The sequence below is a fragment of the Notolepis coatsorum genome, assembly GCF_963971535.1.
Source record: "Notolepis coatsorum genome assembly, chromosome: 12".
Taxonomy (NCBI): Eukaryota; Metazoa; Chordata; class Actinopteri; order Aulopiformes; family Paralepididae; genus Notolepis; species Notolepis coatsorum.
In genome coordinates, this window is record NC_140176.1 from 57567812 (window position 1) to 57590353 (window position 22542).

General features: G+C 47.3%; 1 protein-coding gene across 1 annotated transcript in view; it reads left to right on the forward strand.

Moving 5' to 3' along the window:
* Positions 1-22542, forward strand: part of jcada (junctional cadherin 5 associated a) — a 37737-nt gene that overhangs the window by 12820 nt on the left and 2375 nt on the right. The window contains exons 2-4 of the mRNA XM_084325631.1: positions 4880-5513; positions 7725-8624; positions 18282-22504. Coding sequence (XP_084181757.1) covers positions 5029-5513; positions 7725-8624; positions 18282-22504 — 5608 coding nt within the window. The 5' untranslated portion in view covers positions 4880-5028. The remainder of the gene's footprint in view (positions 1-4879; positions 5514-7724; positions 8625-18281; positions 22505-22542) is intronic.

A 22542-nucleotide genomic window follows, 5' to 3' on the forward strand; every position in this document is an offset into this window, starting at 1 on the left:
GTTTAAGCTTTAAAATGAAAAAGATAATCGTATTAGAAGACCGGGCATACAAAGAGAGCAGCATTTCACGCTCTCAGATCCCATTAATCACCTAGTAGGCTATCTCTGGGCTCAGGTGGAGAGGAGGAGAGGAGGGGAGGGATGGCAAAAGAAAGCAGGAGAGAGAAAGGAGCACAGGGGAGAGAGGCAGGTGCTGCTGCCTTCTCACTAAAGCTCTCCTTTTGTAAGAGACGTGTTCTTTTATCTGGACAGAACTAACCTCCAACTCCACAAAGAGATGGAGGCTGTGTTTCTAAATCTGGTTCTCAACAACTCTGGGGTTGCAAAGGGGCAGAAACGTCACTTTCCATGGGAAGTTCAGCTCTGGAATTTTGCCCAATTTCAATAGAAATCTTAGCTTATGATAGTTGAACTTATTTGTTTGGGGGAAATACACATAATAAGGCAATACTAGGTATTGTGGCATGTTTTGGTTCAAATCTCCCCAAAATTCCTCTGGGCTAAGACAGTACAGCAAATATTATTAGTGAAAAGGAGCAACTCTCCCAAATCCAAAAACAAGAGTGCTAAAACTCAAACTTGTGATGAAGTATAAAGTCTGAAGCTGCTCCATAGACCAGTGGTTCTCAAACTGTGGTACGCGTACCACTAGTGGTACTTGGTGGTACTGCTGGTGGTACTTGAAAACATTTACAAAAAAGCACCAATTTTTTTTTATTTTTTTTTTGCAGTCAGGCCACTGAACTTAGAAGCAGGCCAGGCCAGTGTTTCTGGTTGCGGCGGCGCGATAGTTAGATAACCTAAGTGGGGAACAACCAGGAGATCACTGTGACAGAGAGTAATGCAGTCTAAACAGTCATACATCTTTAATTCAACTTCAGCCCTGATCATAACCATTTATTTTTAGATTTTTTGTAATGTCAGATAAAAAATGAAATAGAATAGAATAGACTTTTAATTGTCATTGCACAGTATACAATGAAATTTCAGGGGAGCTCCCACAGACCGTAGTACATATATACATACATGAACACATAACACATATAACACTGTACATAACAGAATATTTTAAATAATAAAGTGCATAATGGGTGGTAATCAGAGATTATCAAGTGCAGTGGTAAGTGCATGGTGCACGTGAGTATTTATGAGTATTTAACAGTCTAACTGCTTGGGGGAAAAAGCTGTTCTTAAATCTTGTACTCTTGGCATGTATGGACCGGTATCTCCTTCCTGAGGGAAGGAGTTGGAAGAGGTGATGTGCTGGGTGCGACTGGTCCTTGATGATACATTTGGAGCGGTGGAGGCAGCGGGAGGTGAAGACGGAGGTGATGTTTGGTAGAGGAGTCCCGACGATCCTGCCTGCCGCCTTCACCACCCTCTGTAGAGCCTCTTGCTCTGCCTTTGTGCAGCTGGAGAACCACACAGACACACCGTAGGTCAGCACACTCTCAACCGCACAATGGTAAAAGTTGACAAGGAGATTTCGTGGCAGGCCAGCCTGCTTCAGCTTCCTTAGATAGTATAGGCGTTGCTGGGCTTTCCCGTACTCCCACTTTTCTGCGTTGCTGGTACTCCCACTTTTCTGAAAAGAGTTGGTGTTAAATCTGACATTACAAAAAATCCATCAAAATCTGTGTTGCTGCTAATCATTGACACATGCCTAGCCTGTAATAATCCCCCCCAGAAAAATGTACTTTGCATTTAATATATTGAAAATATTTTACTTTTTGTGTGTTTTTTTTAACAATAATTTATGATGCCATCACACAAACTGGCATTTAAAGGGTAAACATTCAAAAATTTATTGAATATGTGTTTTATTTTCTTTTTTACAATAATTTGTGATGCCCATCACAAACACTGGCATTTAAAGGGTAAAATTTCAAAAATTCCTGCACCAGAATACAGGAGTTTTTGTAACAAAATAATTGTGTGTGTGTGTGTGTGTGTGTGTGTGTGTGGTGTGTGTGTGTGTGTGAGAGAGAATGACGGACAATTGCTTGCTGTGTGAGAGAGAGAGAGAGAGAGAGAGAGAGAGAGAGAATTAAGTACATTTGCTGAAATTCAGTTAATTTTCTCACTTGCTATGTGAGAATGTTAGTTATTATGTTCTCAATGCCCCTTGCATTGTATGAGTTGTGTGGAAGCGTTTGCTAGTTCTAGTGCTATCCCTTTGTACATTGTGGCTGTGTCTGACAAAAGTTAACAATAAATAATGGTATTAGGAATACATTTGCCTCCTGCGTGAACTGTGCATAGCTGAATAGACTGTATTTTAACGCCGGTCATATGGTGGTACTTGGAGAGCCAGCTACGTTCTCAGGTGGTACTTGGTGTAAAAAGTTTGAGAACCACTGCCATAGACAATGCATTGGGGAATATTTTATAGATGACGCTGAGTTCATAGATATGTCTTCTGTTTCAGAGCTGAGACCACTACTATAAAATGAGCTTAATTTGGATATAAAAAAAGAAAACACACTCTGGGTCCACAAAATCAGTCTCCCATTCATTGTCAATGGAGCAGCTCCAGGCCTTATACTTGATGACATCACAAGTATGATTCTTATGTCTCTGGTTTCTGGCTTTGGGACAGAGTAGCTCATGTAGTAAGAGGGATTGCGACAGGGATTGATGGGATTGATCACCGGAGGACATATTCAAAGTCACGCAACGTCCCACATATGGGACGTTTTTCAGACTTTTTGCAACTGGCACTTTGGCGACCCCTAGTGGCTCGGATGTGTATATCTTGTAATACAATATATATATCGAATTAAAGCCGCATTTGTTGCCTGTGGATAGCCCTTTCAGGTGACAAAATCCATTGAGCGGTTCTCGAGTTACATGCCAGTATTTGAGGCTTGTGCAAAGTACACGGTATTGCGCAAAATACCACTCCCGACTCAGGCTGCAGTAGTTCCGTCAATCTAGATCCGATCTCGAAAATGATTGTGGAGGGTTGTAGCCAATGAGTGTGGCTTTCCAATGATACCCCACATGGGGATCTAAAAAAAATTAAAAATAAAACCGGAAGAGAAAAACAGCCGAATGAATTGAAGTCTATGAGAACCTTTTCTTTGTACACAGTTGACCAAAATCACTCCTAATCACTCATTTCTGAATGGATCTTTATGAAATTTGGATATGTACTACATAAGGCTTCAGGCTATGGCTCCGTCTGGATTTGTAAGCCATTCCACCTTCTGGGGAAATACTACCTCTGGACTACTAACTACTACAGAAAAACTTGAGTAACAAGTTTTTCTACAACTCAAGTTCAGACCTATGTTACTCTATTACGTTAGCACTAAAAGTGAAAACAATTTCTGGAATCAGAAACTTCAGAATGTCAAATTTCAAAAGAGACCAGGCTCATGCATGTGCTATAAGTATACAGTATGTTGTTTTGGTTTGCAAAAAAAGTATGCAGTCCTCAAGTTAAAGTTCAAAAATTGCCACTTTTCTGCCCGCTTGAACTTGTAATTATGTCAGACAGAATTTACATTTACAATGCTAAATAAATCGGCATTGTTTTTCAATTAAGTGTCCCTTTTTAAAGTTCAACTCAATGTACAGTTTCTACGTCAAATGTATATACTCCCTTTTCCTGACTCCTTCTGTATCACAAACAGTACTGTATTTGCAAATCTGGTATGTCATAAATGTATAGATGTAGCAGTACTGACTATCTGTATGTCATGTATGTCATATATGTCCAGATGAATTGAAAATGGGGGACCCTGATGTAAACAAGACGAAAGTCTTTCTCTGGTCTGCATCCCCTTAACAATTGTGTGTATTGAGCTGTACTGTATTGTACCCATTCTGCAATCTGTTAATAAAGTTTTCAATCAATCAATCAATCAATCAATATTTTAAAAGGGTATATGTCTGTTTAGTGCTTATGATATGGTTAAAGGTTTATGTTTCTATCTGCATACAGTAAATACAGCCTGTGAAAATTACCCTTAATTCTCATATATTCCCATTAATTCCCATGGAAAGTGTCCACATTTTGAATATTTCCGAAATGTTGCTTTGAAAGCTGAAAACGTGCCTACTGTGTCCCATGATCCCATCAGACAGTCATTTATCATTGGACTTTAAAGACGAGTGGATTTGTCACCGGCAGAGACTCCTGCTGTTGAACGCCCTCTTCTTTTGCGAATGACAACACGGTTGTTGGCAGTCATTTCTCACAGAGTTAGCAGTAGCAGCATCTGTCCTTTTTGACGAGGCTGTGAACAGGATTTCTCTTTACCAAGGTCACTACTACATCACCAGCACCCTGAGGGTTTTCAGACAGACGACCAAGAAACATCCCCAGCCTTTGAACACTGCAACCAGTGCTGCCGATTTACTCCTCGCTCCCCCAGATTAGGATTTCAGAGGAGGAGGAGGAGGAGGAGGAGGAGGAGAAAAGATGGAGTGAGAGAGAGAGAGAGAGAGAGAGAGAGTACATCATCGTCTTTACAGTCCCCCTAATGCTATCCTCTAAATACCCAGCGCTCACTGATGCCAAAACATGAACATGGCTTGGTCTACTAATACCAGCTACCTTAGACGGGTCTGTGCGGGGTAAACGATGTACACAATGACAATGACGGTCTGGTGGCGGTGAGATGAGAGGAGAGGGAGGGCTTGTTGTTGCTGGGAGGACTGGAGGAGAGGAGAGGAAGGAAAGCCTAATAGGCTAATCTCTAGGTTCGTCATGGTGTCTCAAAACATTCTGGGGGTCTTTTCGCGCCATGTCCTCTTGACCATCCATCCGGTCGCGCCCCCCCCCCCCCCCCCCCCTGGCGGCGAAGCCAGGACACGGACTGAGGGGATAATGGTTTTAACGTCACCTTCTTCTTTTTCTTCTCGTTTCCAGTGATGGCCTCGGCTGCACGGCTGTGCCGGGGATTCCACCGCCACGCTTAGGGGAGAAGCAGAGAGACTCCTCGGAACCACCGAACCAAACCAACCCACCCTCTTTCTCTCTCTCTCGCCTGTCTGGGAAAAGGAAAAACAAATGCGACCATGTACAGCGTGGAGGACCTCCTCATCTCTCATGGATACAAGCTGCCCCAGCACACCCCCTCCTCCACCCCTATCCCCACCCCTGCCTCCTCCTCGTCTCGCCAGGCACCCTCGCCCCACGTCGTCCTGGAGAACAGGCCGGGCCACGGTGCACTGAACGGCTATGAGAGGGACGCGGGGGCGGGTCCTTATGGGAATGGCGGCGGCGGCAACAGGCAGCCCCCAAACAGGGTCACCGGCTGCTCCGACAACAACAACGACGCCAGGGAGCGGGGCCAGCCCAGGCGGGAGGAGGAGCGGGGCCAGCCCAGGCGGGAGGAGGAGCGGGGCCAGCCCAGGCGGGAGGAGGAGCGGGGCCAGCCCAGGCGGGAGGAGGAGCGGGGCCAGCCCAGGCGGGAGGAGGAGCGGGGCCAGCCCAGGCGGGAGGACAGCCGCAACCAAAGTGACACACACTCCTTGGGCGAGTCACTGACCTCAGACAGCGGGTGAGATATTAGTTCATGTGATGCCTCGGACCTTAGTGCTGTTATTGTTGTTGTTGTTTTACCTGATAATCCTCATGGAAACCCAGAGGAACATGTTAATGAAATACTAGTATTTGAGGATTTTGTACCACAGTTTGAGTGGATCCACCCCACACTCTGATGCTCTCTCTCTCTCTCTCTCTCTCTCTCTCTCTCTCTCTCTCTCTCTCTCTCTCTTTTGCTCATCGCTCCCTCCCATTTAATCTCTTTCCCTCCTTCTCCTCCTCCCCATTAAAGCGAGGGGGCTATAGGGAAGAGGGATAATGCGTGCTAGAGTCTTAATCTGCCACATGGGACTCTAGAGTTGTAAACAGAGTTGTTGCTGGCCAGACCTCTGTGCCCTAGCTAGTATTGGAGCATGCCCAGTTGTACGCGCGCACACACACACACACACACACACACACACACACACACACACACACACACACACACACACACACAAACAATTATAATCACACACACACACAATCACAATCTCAATCACATGCACGAGTGCACACACACACACACTTGCGAAGCCTCCCTCCCCCCCCTTAGGCCTGATCAATAATGCCTCTCTCTCCCTCTACTGGTTCAAAGCCATTATACCTCGTTATATAATGTATGGCCCATTAATAATACAGGATTCATATAGGCATTATTTAAATATGTACGTATCGTCGAGGATAGGCTATATTTAGTTCAGACTGGAGTTACGCAATTGCAGCCCTCCTGGGGAAGTCGGCGTTAAAACGTGTGATGTGTGGAGAGATGCAGCCTCGCCAAGCCCAGTCGCAGCCAAGCTCCTGCCTGAGCGCATGCCCACTGGATCTGCCCATTCGCACCAGTTCTCCAGGCTAGCGCGCTGTAACTGAGTCAAAGTCAATACAGCTGTTGCCATGTCCATGCAATTAGACAGGCTGTTCAGATTTTCCATTTTTTCTTGCATTTTATTTGCATACCCCCCCCCCCCCCCCCCCCCACACACACACACACACACTGTCTCTCTCTCTCCCTCTCTCTCGCTCGCTCGCTCTCCCTCTCTTAATCCATTTTTGCCAACAGCCAGTGACTGACAGACAGACCATCTGAAAATAGTCTCATGACCTTGAGCAATGTCAACGGGTGTAATAGTGTTTATTTTTAACAATCCACACGTTCACATCCTCGCCGCCCGACGCGATTCTGCCGGGAACGCGGGTTATCGCGAAGACATAAGTTCCGCCATTTCTCTCTCTCTGTTGTTTTGTTGACATCTCCCCCTCCCCCCCCCATCAAAGCCGTTTTGCCCGGCAGCTTTAGTTTAGATAAGCAACTCTCTATCTTCAGAAGTGCCACTAGGCGGTGCTACTTAGATCCAATTAGACTAATGATGGCAGCAGCTCGTCTTCATCCGAGATGCCCACCCCGAGCCACGGCAGATTGGCACGGCTGACTACACCCCCCTCCAGCAGCGCACGTCCCTTACCGAGGATGATGATCACGCGGCGGGGGAAATATCAAGGGTGTTCAGGGAGCACAGGCGCACGTGTGCCTGCGTCTTGTTTACATTGTCACGTCAGTCACTTACATCCCCCAAGACTCTTAAGCATCGCTGCGGCCGATCACGACTTAACCCAAGTGTCTTCAGAATGGGGGGGGGCTGTCTTTTGATTCTAGTCTGATTAGATCTATCGTCTATCTTCTTATCTTCACTAAAGTCGAGGGCTGCTGGAGAGCACACAGAGTTGCTTTTCAAGATGACTGTCAAAAGCGGTGTCCTCTGCGGTGCGGAGCCGCCTTGAAGGACATCCAGGAATAACGGCTCTAGTCTAGTAGTGTGTCATTGTGTAATGTGTTCATTATGCCCCAGAGAGAATGATGGTACCAAAGCGGTCTGGTCGCCACTCGTGGTCAGCTGTCGCCCTCTAGTGGGGGGATCTAAACAGTTCACCTCTATTCACATGTTAGGTTGTGTTACAGTATTAGGTTATTTTTTAAATTTATTATTTTCTTTTATTTTGTCATGCCAGAAACCTTTCTTGTCGGTTATGGATTGCTCGCAATAATCTTATGTCCATGTTTGACTTTGACTTTTAGCTTCCTCAGATTGCTCTTTGGGTCTGACAGAAATGGCTGGGTGGGGATGAGTTATGTCATAAGCTCTTATCCAAATCAGTCTGTAGTGAGTAAAGTGTGTGTCTTTTCGCTCAGGTTTTGCGATGGCCCCAGAGGACCGTATTCGCAGTCCAAGGATGTGTCCTACTGGAGGAGGAGAGGCCAGGACTTCACTGTGCTGCTGAACTACGCCGACTTCAGAGAGATGCGCGGAGGGGGCCAAGCGGGTTACAGCAGGCCGGAGGGGCCGCAACAGCCGAGGGGCCAGGAGCCGTCGGCAGAGGACCGCCAGAGGGCGGCCCAGGAGAGGCAGCGCTGGGCGGCCCAGGCCCGGTCCAGAGAGAGAGAGGCCGCCCTGCACCAGTGGAGGGTGGCCGCCGAGAGGAAGTGCCAGAGCCTGGGCAACGAGGAGTGGCGTCCGACCGTGAGCCTCGGCCGCCAGTTGTCGGAGAGTGAGGGTGAGCGGTGGGCGCTGGAGCAGCAGAGGCTCCACGCCAGGACGCCAGAGGGCCTGGTCGTCCACCCCAGGACCAAAGCCAAGTCTCAGTCCCTGCCCCGCGTGCTGCAGCCCGAGAGCCTGCAGTACGTGGATACGACTTCCTCCGGCCAGGAGCTGTACAGGAGGGTCAACGGCCACCCGCCGTCCTCTCACGACCCACACAGAGCCCCCCGCTGGCCAGAGAACGGCAGGCCGGCGAGCGCCAGCCAGCTCTCCATGACACCAAATCCCCGGTTCACCCGACCCCCCAGACCCCCTTCCTACGAGGTGCACCAGCAGATCAGAGGGAGCTGCGAGGTGCTGTCTGGAAGAGACTCCGTCGTGCCCCAGGCCAGGGACCGAACGCCACTCCCCTTTTCCAGGGCAGGTGACCCCCAGCTGGACTATTTTGCACAGGAATCCGGACCTCCAGGATACATCGCTCCCCCGTCGTATAAGAGAGCTCCTGTTATGAGAGACGGTTACAGGGGCTATGCTGAAATCCCCATCAATTACAGGTAAACTGTTCTTGTTAAAACCTATATACAATTCTTGGCTGCAACACCAATTATGATATTTGGGAGCTTACATTTCCGATAACTGATATATATATTAGGGATGGGTACCGAGAACCAGTGCCATTTGGTGAAATAACTGTTCTCCTAGATCCTGGATAAATGGCGCTACTATCAGTGCTTGACTGTCTAATTTCAGAGCTGCGAAGGTGTTTCCTATTTAGACTATAAGAACTTAGAAAACAATGTAGGCAAGACAGTAGATGAAGCTGGAAGCAATGTGGAAAGGATTCTCCCACCTGTCTTCGGCACAATCCACAGTAGAAAATAATGATCATCAAACAGCCACAGGATACAATGTTTGAAAAGTGCTATAATCAACCAGACGTGCTCGTCACTCTCCACAGCACGAGTGAGTTATTTCAATACGTTTTAGCGTAATTACTTCCTCTATGTTGGAAGGAAACTAAAGGAAGGCCTAATCAAAGGGGATGTGACAGAATGCTTAGGGAGGAAGTATCATACCTATAGCCTATTGTAGAATTTCGTTTTTATGTAATAAGTGATTTTAAAATGTCAGAATTGTAAACAGAATATTTTAGGACCGTTTTTGAAAAAAAAAAACATTTTCAGCTCACAAATGTATCAAAGGTAGCAATAATAACTAATATTAGTGATTGTTCGACACAGGATCTCTATATGTAGGCTACATTATAGTAATCTTATCTATTATTATAATCTGGTCTATATTGGCCCCATCAAGTCCTTAATTGTCAACAAAAGTAGTTAAATATTTTTGCCCAAAGTAGGTAATTGAATCACTGTTCATTCTTTTCACAACGTGTCTTTTTTTTCCCTCACAAAATGAGGGACTATCGATAAGAGTATCGGTATCGATAAGAAGTATCAATAGTGGTACTGATATTGATAAAATCCTAATGATACCCGTCCCTAATGCTGATATTTCATTCATACTTTTATACTGCGACCAAGCAGCTAGTATACTGTAAGTAAGTCTGTCTCCCAGCTACATGAAATTTGTCACAATGAATGCTATTGGTGATATTGGTGTGCCAATACCTCACAACAAATCCTGTAACACCAATCGGCCAGATGGTGGCGCTATGAGTACATCATTTTGAAGTGTGTGACTAAATTGTGTTGTGGAAATTGTTTGTAATTAGTTTCACCCAGCTGACAGAAACTGGAGGTGTGGCCTTTTGCTGCAGGTGTCACTCATCAGTAATTAGTGATAGTGATTTAAAGACTTGCTGGCATAGCGTCAGCGAAGCGTCGAGAAACGAAGAGGGACAAAGAGGAGGAGTTTTCCTGGAGTTCACCGCAGAGGGATCCACCGATCCACCCAGTGCTAAGTACACCATAATCCCATATTCCCGTCCCACTCTGCTATTTCCCTACTATCTCGCTTCCTCCCTAGCCCCTTCAACCTCCTCCTACCACTCTTGACACCACAATGTGCCTCATACCTATATCCACAATCTGCTCCTCAAGAACAGAATCAACCCATCCACGCCAGTTTGCTAGCAACCCGGCTAATCTCTCCTACCCTCCTACAGCCACTAATACACCTGTCACAGTACAGGGAGGCTTATGGAATTGTCAATCAGCAGTCAAGAAAGCTGACTTCATTACTGCCTACGCCCATAGTCTAAATCTGCAGCTCCTGGCTCTAACTGAGACCTGGATAACCCCCAATAACTCGTCAACACCTGCAGCATTATCTACAAACTATAACTTCACTCACACACCTCGACCCTCCAGACGGGGTGGAGGCACTGGCCTCATGACATCTCCTTCATGGGCTACAAACCTAACGCAACTCCCAGAACTGTCACTCTCCTCCCTCGAATATCATGCAGTATCTGTCTCTAATCCTTTCAATCTCACCATTGTTACACTCTATCGCCCTCCAGGTCCCCTCGATCACTTCACAGATGAGCTGGACATGCTTCTAAGCTCCTTACCGGAAGATGGTACCCCGCTCCTTCTATTGGGCGACTTCAACCTGCCTGACTCATCTCAGTCGGTCCCAGTGGTCTCCCTCCTACAACAATTTGACCTGACTCCCACTGCCATGCCTCCCACCCACAAAGCAGGCAACTCCTTGGATCTCATATTTTCCCGTAACTCCAGCATCATTAACACCACGGTAACTCCCCTACATGTATCTGACCATTCCTTCATATCCTTCTCACTAACTCTCATGCTTAACCGAAAAGTCTTCACCCCAACTCAAACCGTCTCACTCAGACGCAACCTGCCCTCCCTATCCCCCTCCACCCTCTCCTCTGACATAATATCCGCTCTACCTTTGAGTGACACCTTCTCTGCTCTCCCCACAGAGATGGCAACCTCCACCCTCCTCTCAGCCCTTGCAACCTCCTTCGACAAGCTCTGTCCCCTCGTTGAGAAACCTGCCCGCCGTTCCCCACCCAGTCCATGGCTGACGGATGCAGTGAGAGAACAAAGACAGGTCCTGAGAGCGGCTGAGAGGAAGTATAGAAAGTCACGCCTCACTGCTGACATCGACACATATCACAACCTCTTGTTAACATTCTCCAAAACCATTACTAATGCCAAAGCTTCTTTCTTTCACCATAGGATCGAGGCCTCTGCCAAGAATCTTCGCAAACTGCATGCTACCATGTCCTCCCTCCTCACTCCCCCCCCACCTCCTCCTCCCTCATCTTTTTCTGCCGAAGACTTTGCGATCTTCTTTGAGGAAAAAGTGGAGAACATCCGCAGCTCCTTCTCCCAACCCCCACCCATTCCAAACGCTGAATCAAGAACCTCATCCTTCACTCTGTCATCTTTCTCTCCCATTACAGAAGCCGAGACCCTGACACTGGTAACGTCGAACCGTCCGACTACATGCCAGCTGGACCAGCTACCCTCCCCACTCCTCCAGACCATAGCACCGGACATCCTCCCATTCCTAACTGCAACCATCAACTCCTCACTCAACTCGGGGGTGGTCCCCACCTCCCTAAAACAAGCCAGAGTCACGCCCCTCATAAAAAAACCAACCCTGAACCCCACCGTCATAGCCAACTATCGCCCTGTCTCTCTTCTCTCCTTCCTTTCTAAAACACTTGAACGTGCTGTATCCAACCAACTTACTGCTTATCTCTTACAGAATGACCTCCTAGACCCCAATCAGTCTGGCTTCCGGACTGGCCACTCCACAGAAACGGCCCTCATTGCGGTCACAGAGGCACTTCACTTAGCAAAAGCGAAAGGCCTCTCCTCTGTCCTGATTCTCCTAGATCTATCTGCAGCCTTCGACACAGTCAACCATCAGATCCTCCTCGCGGCCCTCGCAGGAATGGGAGTGGCTGGATCTGCGCTGACATGGCTGACATCATACCTCAATGACCGCTCCTACCAAGTGTCATGGAGAGGGACTCTGTCGGCCACCCGCCCCCTCCGGACGGGTGTCCCCCAGGGCTCGGTCCTAGGACCCCTTCTCTTCTCCCTCTACACTAAATCACTGGGTAACATTATCACATCTCATGGCTTCTCATATCATTGTTATGCCGATGATACTCAACTCTTCCTCTCCTTCCCTCCCTCAGATATCCACGTCTCTGAGCGGATCTCGGCCTGTCTGTCCGACATCTCCGCCTGGATGACGACCAACCACCTCAAACTGAACCTAAGCAAAACAGAATTGCTCCACCTGCCGGCCAAATCCTCCCCCCTGACCGACCTCTCCATCACAGTCGAGAATGCAGCTGTGACCGCGTCGCCGACCGCCAAGAACCTTGGTGTTGTCCTCGACGACCAGTTGAACTTCTCTGCTCACATCGCAGCGACAACCAGAACCTGCAGATTCCTCCTGAGCAACGTCAGAAGGATACGCCCCTTCCTGACAAAAGAAGCCACCCAACTCCTCGTCCAATCAACAGTCATCTCCCGCCTCGACTACTGCAACGCACTGCTAGCTGGCCTCCCGGCCACTGCCACCAAGCCTCTTCAACTCATTCAAAATGCAGCGGCCCGCCTGATCTCAAACCTACCGAAGTCGGCCCATGTCACCCCACTTCTTAGGGACCTGCACTGGCTCCCCATTGCTGCACGTATCCGCTTCAAGGCCCTCGACCTAGCATACCGTGCGGCAAAGGGAACCGCTCCAGTCTACCTCCGGTCAATGGTCTCTAACTACACACCCTCAAGACCCCTACGCTCTGCGTCTTCTGGCCGCCTCAGATCTACTCCTATCCAAGCTCCCGGAGGGTCATCAAAGAGAAGCCGCCTATTCTCAGTCCTTGCCCCACAATGGTGGAATGAACTACCCATCCCAGTTAGGACAGCCGAATCCCGTCCAATCTTTCGCCGTCGACTAAAGACTCACTTCTTCAACCATTATCTGAAATGATAAAAAAAAAAAAAAAAAAAAAAAAAAAAAAAAAAGAAAAAAAAAAAAAACTAACCCCGACTAACCTTAATGTCATGCACTTGTCCTAATAAACTAACCTACACTGTAACACGCAACACTTTGATAAACATTGTTACTCAGCTGATAGAGTTATACCCTTCTTGCTGTCTTGTCGCACAGAACTTGTAAGTCGCTTTGGATAAAAGCGTCAGCTAAATGACTAAATGTAAATGTAAATGTAAATGCTATGATCAAAGGTAAAAATCTACAACTTTGACAAGACATAACTTGTGCATCTTATGTCCGATTTACACGTGACTTCACACACATTCCCAGCTATCCTTGCTCTACAACTTTGTCACTAGATAACAGCATAAAGCTAATAGCTACAGTGCTTGGATTGAGGCAACATATCGAAGCAGCAAGTTACAGTAGGAATGTGGGTATTTCCCTATAGCCAGATTGGTCACAGTTGATCACAAATTATTAAATTTAGACAAGTCAATAAATGTTGAACTTAAAGCCAACTTTTCAAACTTTTTACTGCTTATTTCTCTAAACTTAAATAAATAAGAGAATTATTTTTGTCTCACACAAATAAATAGCCTTATAGGGCTTTCAGCCGTGCCCAGTCCTACACCAAAACATTAAGAGGAGATTTCCCTTTTAATGAGGTTTCATGACATAAATGGGATTTATGGCTTACATTTATTTCAGTATTCAAATACTATTTCTATGATCTTAGGGAAGTTCATTTTTGGGAGATTTTGGGAGCATTTAAAACAGGTTGAACCGATGGGCTGAGTGAAGATGAAATTAGATATTTTCACGTGAAACTAGACAACCTAGTGAAGCCATAGCTACCAAGCATGTCATGCTAGCTTGCCGGGAAGGGGGCTAATTAAAGCCCCAAAGGGCAAAGGCACAATTTTGGTGAGGGAAAAACTGCCATGGCCATTTTCAAAGGGGTCCCTTGACCTCTTACCGATGAATGTTTTATGGGTATCCAATACCCACGAGTCTCCCCTTTACAGACATGCCCACTTTATGCTAATCCCATGCAGTTCTGGGCAAAAACCATGCAGTGTTTTACATGCAGTACAAATGTGTTATTTCCGCCTATTCTAAAAATGGTGTATTTGAATATTTCTGCAGAAATATTCAAATACACCATTTTTAGAATAGGCGGAAATAACACATTTGTACTGCATGTAAAACACTGCATGGTTTTACAGTCTTGGAATTGCATTTAAATTGGGTATGACTGGAAAGCTTAGAATCTTGTGGATCCAATGAGCCCAACTATATTCATGTGTGATGATGTGAGTAGCACTAGCCATTTCATTGTAGTGAGACCAGTTATTTTAAACTTGACCTCACTGTATAAAATTACCTATTGTGACCTATAGGAGAATCACAAACTAGAGACCTAGGGCATTCAGAAGCTGTATGGCTTTCCTATGTATATTGACTAGGGATGGGTACCGAATTAGGTACTTTTAAAGGTACCTACCGAATCACGTCTGTACTACAGAGTACCGATTCACGTGAGATCCGCCGGTGCCAGATTTCGGTACTGAAAAAAGAAAATATATATTTTTTTTACTTTTTTTTTTACGTCAACGTTCACACACACAATATACGCTTACCTAGGATTTGACTTGATTCAACAACAAAGCAGTCGGGGCAATGGCAAGCCGGAAACGGTCGAAAGTGTGGTTATTTGAAGTTTAGATATTTTTTTTCACAACTGAGGTAGATTACATTTTTAGAGACTAAAGTACCGAAAAAAGATACCGTTGGGTACCGGTATTGACTCACAGGTACCGGTACCGTATCGGTTCAAATGTGAACAGTACCCATCCCTAATATTGACAATGAGCAACACGGCCACTAAATAAAGTACTAATCGACCACAAGAAAAAAAAAGGTACATAATGTACGTTATGTCATAAGTAATATATTTACATTAACATTAATATATTTACATCTTGTATAAGTAATATATTTGCGTTTTGTATGGACAAAAGTCCAAAACAAACACCACGACCGTGAGTCAAACCAATAATGATTGTGGTCGCGGGTGAGTGCTCTCACCACTACACTAAGCCACCCACCCACCCTCGTACAAACACAGCAGTACCATGATGATGGTTCGTTTTAACGTTTAAAAGAAATGATTTTATGATTAAGATATAAAGTTAGGTTTATGGTTAGGGTTGGGATTTGGACAGGGTAAAGTATGGAAAGGAAGGAAAAGTATGTCTCAGTAGTCTTGAGGTAAAGGCCTCTCGTGTGAGCGTCCCGGGTTCAAGCTCAAACTTAAAAGTTGACATTTTCTAATATATACTTATTTGTAATACAACACATTTTTTTAAATATGTTAATATATTACTTACTTATGGCTATAACATATTATTAATAATTGTAGTACTATTAATAGATTAGTACTTTATTTACATATTTTAAGCAAGATCGGGCTGTAATAAGGGGGGGGGGGGGGGGGTTCTGAGCAATTTCCAGTATAGAAGTGCTCGGCATCCAATTGCAAAAACATTCTTTCCAAATGTCAAAAGGTTTTGATACTGAATCACAGCACAAGATTTTCTATGGTTTTCCTCAAGGTCTTAACACATTCGGGGCCATTGGGCTGAGTCTAATTAATGTCAAGAGGACCGGGGAATGTAAACAAACGTGGGGCTTTTTGTAGAGCTAAATCTATACTTTATAGTATTGCTATCTGTCCATTCTCATTGTCAATTGAGTCCATAAACCTTCCCTTCAAAATGGCTTAAAGAAGAAAAAAAATTCATCAATAGGTTCTCATTTTATAGCACGTGAATATAAGATTTATACCAGATTTGGTCTAGTATATTTTCTGGAAGGCTAGTTATAGGGCTAATAGCTGCTAACGTTATATCCAATGGCATTTCCGTTTTACAGATGCTACAGAAATAACTCAAACTGCATATGATCGACACGATACCAAAGCATGTATGTATGAAAGGGGGGGGGGGGGCGGGGGACGTCGTTTATTATGATTGATTACCAATAACCGTGTTTGTCTAACTAGCCACATAGGCCGAACGCCTGGATGGCTATCAAAAAAATGCCCGATCGGCTGTAATTTACGTGAAAAAGATCTTACCGTGGTCCGGGCTGATCCCCCCCGAGCATTTCCCCGTTATCGATCGCCATCTGGTAGATCGATATGTCCATTGGCTGATGATAAATCCCCTTATTGCATGGTGAAATCTGCGATCTGAAACGTAATCCAAGCTACATGCTGCACATCCAGAATCCTGCTACTGAAATCTCCATTGAAAGAAAAAAAAAAGACTGATCCATTCAGCCACAGGGCACACTGCATTATCACGATAGCGCCCCTAAGAGGATCTGGCCGGTATTGCACCTTGTCGAATTTTCATAGAGTAGGGTAAATCTGCAGTGCCGCTCGGCGACCTTGAATAGGTTATTAAAATGGAATAAAAGCAATAACCACTTCCCACGGATATATCCGTGCCTCTGTCCACAACGCATGGACTCGAAACACGGAGATCTCCGTGCTCGGGCGCCAATGTGTTAATGTGGTATTTTGGAGGGATTTTTTACCATGTTTATAAATTCTCTAGTGGTCAAACATTATTAAATTGTGCACCAAACCTGTGTAACAAATGGTAAAAAATGAGCTGTGCTGAGCTGCATCTTAATTAATCTTCATGTTCCCAGCCTTTCCACCACTTCTATGTGGCATCTACTGTTGACCTGCTATCTCCCCCTAATGTAATAATTGTCAGTCTCTCTCATAGTTTCTAGTCTTAGTGGGAGGTCTGGGAGGTATAGTAGGAGTGGGAGGTCTGGGAGGTACAGTAGGCCTGTAGTACATTTTAACATATACAGTCCGGTATGGATTCACAGAAAGGTATATGCCTACATTAACTTTTTCAATATTTATAGTTTATTTTTAAATATCAAAATTGTAAACAAACACAATTCATTTGTGATGTAAAAATGTATGAGATTAGGCCATTTTGAATGAAAAAAGGAGAGAAATGTGATGTGATATTTTGACCATATTGCCCAGTGCAATTTGAGGGAGATTTGTTCATTTATGAATTTTTACGTTCCAACGACATGAAAATAACCTTTTATTTTAATTATTAATTGAAGTGACATTGACCTCGCAATCCATTTCTGGAGCAAATGTGAGATACTGGATATGGAGATACTGGCTTGTAGGCTGTCCTTGACTAAAGACATATATTCGACTAATATGCAATTAAACATTTTAAAATCAACATGGGGAAAAAAGCATAAGAATCAACTAATCGACTAAGTCTTTGTCTAATAAAATCAAACTGACTGATTAATCAACTAAGGCCATGTTTAGACGGAGAGAGTCTGAACAGAAACCGCAAAAGTCGTCTTGCGGTCTCACTTTTAATGTTGCGTTTAGACTAGTGTTTTGGGGTGGAATTCTGCGTGCAGACGAGGCTGTAATGACTCGAGACGACGGAGCCCCGCTGTCACACGATTGGCGCATATGTCACATGACGTGCTGTGAAGACCCGCCCTACTCTGCCTCTGATTCGCAGACTGTGGGTGGGGAATGTGATTGGACCAAAGCAGAGTCACTCACAGACAGTGGGTCCAGTCACTAATAGTTGTGATAGCCGCGGGACAGATTCTTGTGTATTTAAAAGTACTGCCAATGTAGCCTTCAGGTGATCGCCATGGATAGAATCAGACATGCTTTGTTTACGCTTCTAGGCTACTGGCGCATGCCTGTGATGTAAGCAGTACGCGCGACGAGAGCCTTGACAACCCTTTCGTCATCGTTTTATGCGGTTTGACAGTTTAGATGATAGCGCAAAGGTTTATTGTTTCTAGGAATTCCACCCAGGAAGGTGGTCTCACTTTTTTGCGGGTTCTCCCCGTAAAAACGCTGTTTCCGTATAAACGAAAGGCACATCCGAAAAAATATTTTTGCGGATTCACCTGCTAGCGTTTCCGTCTAAACAGGGCCTAAGATGGGGCAGCCTTACTGGCTTGTATTGTTCTATTTCTTTATTCACCTGTGTGTGTTTTATTCTTGGGGAGCGTCCACACTTGAAAATGGATAGAAAGTATTAACGATATTAGCGATTAAAAACAGATGTAGACAGTCAGACCGACGGTGGATTAGTCTGGCTGACCCCTAATCAGATTTATTTTACACATACAATGAGATGATGACGTATGTTTCTCCTTGTAATTCCCAGGTACAGAGGGGATGTGTACCAGCAGATGCAGATGGCCCCAGATGGGTCTCACTGGTTCAGCAGACATCCAGCCGGCTCCTGGCCTGACCCCCAGAGAGAGAGGACCGTACTCAGTCGGAAGCAGCTCTACCCCGGCTACAGCACCCAAGAGCGCCCTGGTGGAGGCGTCCAGTACATCCCCTTCGATGACCCCCGCGTCCGTCACATTTCCTCAGCCCTGGGCGGCAACTCGCTGACGGACGCAGACAAGATCCGCCACATCCGTAACGAGCTTCCCAGCGTCACCGTGTCGGAGCCCGCATCCGACGACAGTGCCTTTTTGCCCCCGCCGTTGGGGCCCTTCATCGCAGCCAAACCCACTGGCGATGCCAACCAGACGTCTTCTAGCTACTTTGACAATGACAATAACAGGTGGCACAGTGATTTGCACAAAGAGACTGTCGATAACTTCCCAGCAACTGACCAAAACTGTAATAACAGATATCCCAAAAACCAAGGTCCTCCCCCCTCTCCTTCCGCCGCCTTCCAGGCTCCAGTAATAACCTCCTCCATGTCTTGCCAGGGCTACAGAGAAACCATCACCCAGGTGAAGAAGATAGTCCCAGACTCAGGGCCAGAGAACAATAGGAACAGTAAAAGAAGGGTGAGCGAGACCATCTTCTGCCTGGTGTCGGTGCCCATTCACACGGCAACTAACAATAAGAAAGAATCAGCGGCCGATCAGAACAACAATGAGACCATACCAAGTCTCACCGTCACCAACACAGACAGCATCACCGTGGGACACACCGAGGGCCAGAGTCTCCGCAGCAAGTCCGCGGCCGAGATGCCCATCAAACCTCACCACACCCACATCCACACCAGCAGCATGTCATCCGTGAGGAACCTCAAGAGGGCTCCGCTGAGGAAAGAGATAATAGACGCCTGGGCCCTCCAAGCCAGTGAAGATAAAGAGCTGTGCTATGCCGGCTCCTGGCCTGGGGACCAGTACCGCAATCAGGAGACCCAGACCAGCTCTCCTGTGAGGGTGGTGAAAAGCCCAGCCTCTCAGAGCTCTCCTGGGGGACAGGAGCCTGGCCTGACCGCCTCAGACACAACCACAGATAGCGGTGTGGGAACAGACAATAGCCCTTCCTATGGCTACCCTATGGCAGGCCAGAAGAACCTACATCCTTCCAGCAACAGCGCCTTTTCTCGTCTCAGCCTCAGCCCACCCCAGCCCCCATCACTCTATCCATCACAACCGCCTCCACCCTCCCCATCCAGAGAGGACAGGGACCAGGGGGACCAGCAGCCATCATCCCCCAAGAAAAGTGTGTCTAAGCCCACAGATGGTGATGAGCAGGTGGCCTTTGGTCAGTTCTTGCTCAAGCCGGTGAACCGGCGGCCGTGGGACGCTATAGGTGAGCTGGAGTGCTTCAACAAGGGACTCCAGGACACTATCACCAAGAAGCGCGGTGTAGACAAGTCCATTCAGGATCTGGATGATGTGCAGAAGAACATATTAGAGCTGAGCGAATCAGGAGATCACCCCCAGAGCCCACCACATATGACCGCTGTTCCAGACTCAGACAGGGAAGCTATGAGTCTGCCAGCGATGCACATAAATGCACCCAACAACATAAAGAATAGTTTAGAGCGGTGGGAATCTACAACTGACCAAGAGCACAGGGAGATGAGGAGTGCATTTTCCAGGCCACAGGCCAGAGCCAACACCAGACCAATAAGAGATGAGCTATCCACACTTCCAGAGCCCAGCCCCAGAGACTATGGCCCCCCACAGCCACTGGCTGACCCCAGTGTGGTCTACAGGCAGGACATCCCAGTCCCACAGGAGTCATTAATGAGGGACGTGGGGTTAACCGTCTACACAGAGACTTCCGGAGGTCCCGGAGAACCAATCACACGCTCCCTCTCTGTCCCTTCTCCACTTGATTTCCAGGACCTCTGTCATTCTATGCAGATGTCCTGGGATAGCATGACAGCACTCCCTAAGAATGATGATTACTCTGAGCACAAGTCAATTGAAGAGCCTCCATCTGAGGTGGAGCCCAAGAGAAAGCATAATGCAGATAACATGCCACAGTTCAGGGTTGAGCCGAATTTGAACATCCGCAGGGTCAGGAGTGAAAACAGCAGGTTACCCAGAAGCGAAGGGTCTCCACGCGCCAACAGGCTGACCAGGGAAGCGGCATTTGTTTTCGAGCATGATTCTGTCGACGAACGATATGCCATCCCTGAGCCTCTGAGCTATAAGAATGAGTCGACAATAGCAGACAAGCACCTGGAGAACCTACTGAACCAGGAGAAAGCCAACGCGATGCCTGCTGAGGACCTCAGCAACCTCTATGAGGTCAAATGTGCTAAGGGCATTCCTGAGAATGAGTCCATTGAACAGAGGGCAGCCAGGATCCTGGGCATATCTGTGGCAGTAGAGGCCTTGGGTGTAGCTGACGGACTGGAAGAGGACAAGGAGGAAGACCCAGACATCACCACACCCAACGAACCCAATACAGACAATGACATCCCCCCAGTAGACACTGAAAGACCTAGTAGTCTGGACCGAGGAACACCGCAGGTGACTGAACTGTCTGAGCAAGTGATAGAAGAGGAGACGGAGGAAGTCGCGGAGATGGGATCGGGCGTGGACCAAGACGAGGGTGAGGATAAGCCAAGGCCCAGCACTGACCACAGCGAATGTGACGACGACCACGACGCAGAGAGCCAGCTAGCCATAACGCTGGACTTACCTGAGTTCCCACCCAGCAAGCTGCCCCTGTCCCTGCCCATCACGCCCGACGAGGAGCTGGCACTGAGCATGTGCTGCGCGGGGGAGAAGAAGGGTCGCAGCGGAGCCTCCAAGCTGATCGGGTCCTTGCAGGACAAGCTGAGCTTCTCCGCCTCCTCGTCAGTCACATCGCCGGGCAGGTCGCCCGTAGAGAGGATGGCCCGCATGAAGGAACTGGACTCCGTGTCCCGAATGAGACGCCTCAGTCTCAAGAGCTCTGACTCGGGAGGAGAGGCCGATCACGAGGAGGAGAAGGACGGAGAGGAAGAGGCGAACGCAACTCAGGCAGAGACGGAGGGGGAAGCAAAGGAGGAAAAAGAATACGAGGAGGAGGAAAGGGAAGAAGGCGATGATGGCGAGAGGATAGATGCTGGAGATGAAGAAATTAAGGAGGAACTCGAGGAGGGAGAGCAAAGAACAGAACAGGAGACAGAGGTAGAATTGAAAATCCATGAAGACGAAGGAAACGAAGAGGAGAAAGTGGACGAGGTGGAAGTAAAAACAGAGGAGGCTGAAGAAGACGAGGGAAGCGAAGAGATCGCACCACAAGCAGAGGAGGAGAAAGTGGACGAGGTGGAACTAAAAACAGAGGAGGCTGAAGAAGACGAGGGAAGCGAAGAGATCGCACCACAAGCAGAGGATGAGGAGAAAGTGGACGAGGTGGAAGTAAAAACAGAGGAGCCTGAAGAAGACGAGGGAAGCGAAGAGATCGCACCGCAAGCAGAGGATGAGGAGAAAGTGGACAAGGTGGAAGTAAAAACAGAGGAGCCTGAAGAAGACGAGGGAAGCGAAGAGATCGCACCGCAAGCAGAGGATGAGGAGAAAGTGGACGAGGTGGAACTAAAAACAGAGGAGGCTGAAATAGAGATAGATGTGGTGGAGCTGAAGATCGAGGAGGATGACGACGAAGAAAGGCCTCCAGAGGAGGAGAGAGGTCAAGAAACGGCACCGGAGCAGGGCGAGGTCAGAGGAGAGGAAGAGAAGGCTCCAGAGGTGGAGAGAGGTCAAGAAACGGCACCGGAGCAGGGCGAGGTCAGCGGAGAGGAAGAGAAGGCTCCAGAGGAGGAGAGAGGTCAAGAAACGGCACCGGAGCAGGGCGAGGTCAGAGGAGAGGAAGAGAAGGCTCCAGAGGTGGAGAGAGGTCAAGAAACGGCACCGGAGCAGGGCGAGGTCAGAGGAGAGGAAGAGAAGGCTCCAGAGGTGGAGAGAGGTCAAGAAACGGCACCGGAGCAGGGCGAGGTCAGAGGAGAGGAAGAGAAGGCTCCAGAAGCCCAACAGAAGGAGTTGCCCAAGCCGAGGCAAAGGACCATGGCTCAGAAACCGCCTCTCCTCCCCAAGCCTCGCAGCGTGGCCAAGAGAGAGATCACCCTGCCCCTCAGCTTTAGCAGTGTGACCTGCAGCTCCACTTCTCTGGAGGATGAGGAGCTACTTTCAGGTGGGTGCTACACACAGACCATGTGATGTGTCCAGCTC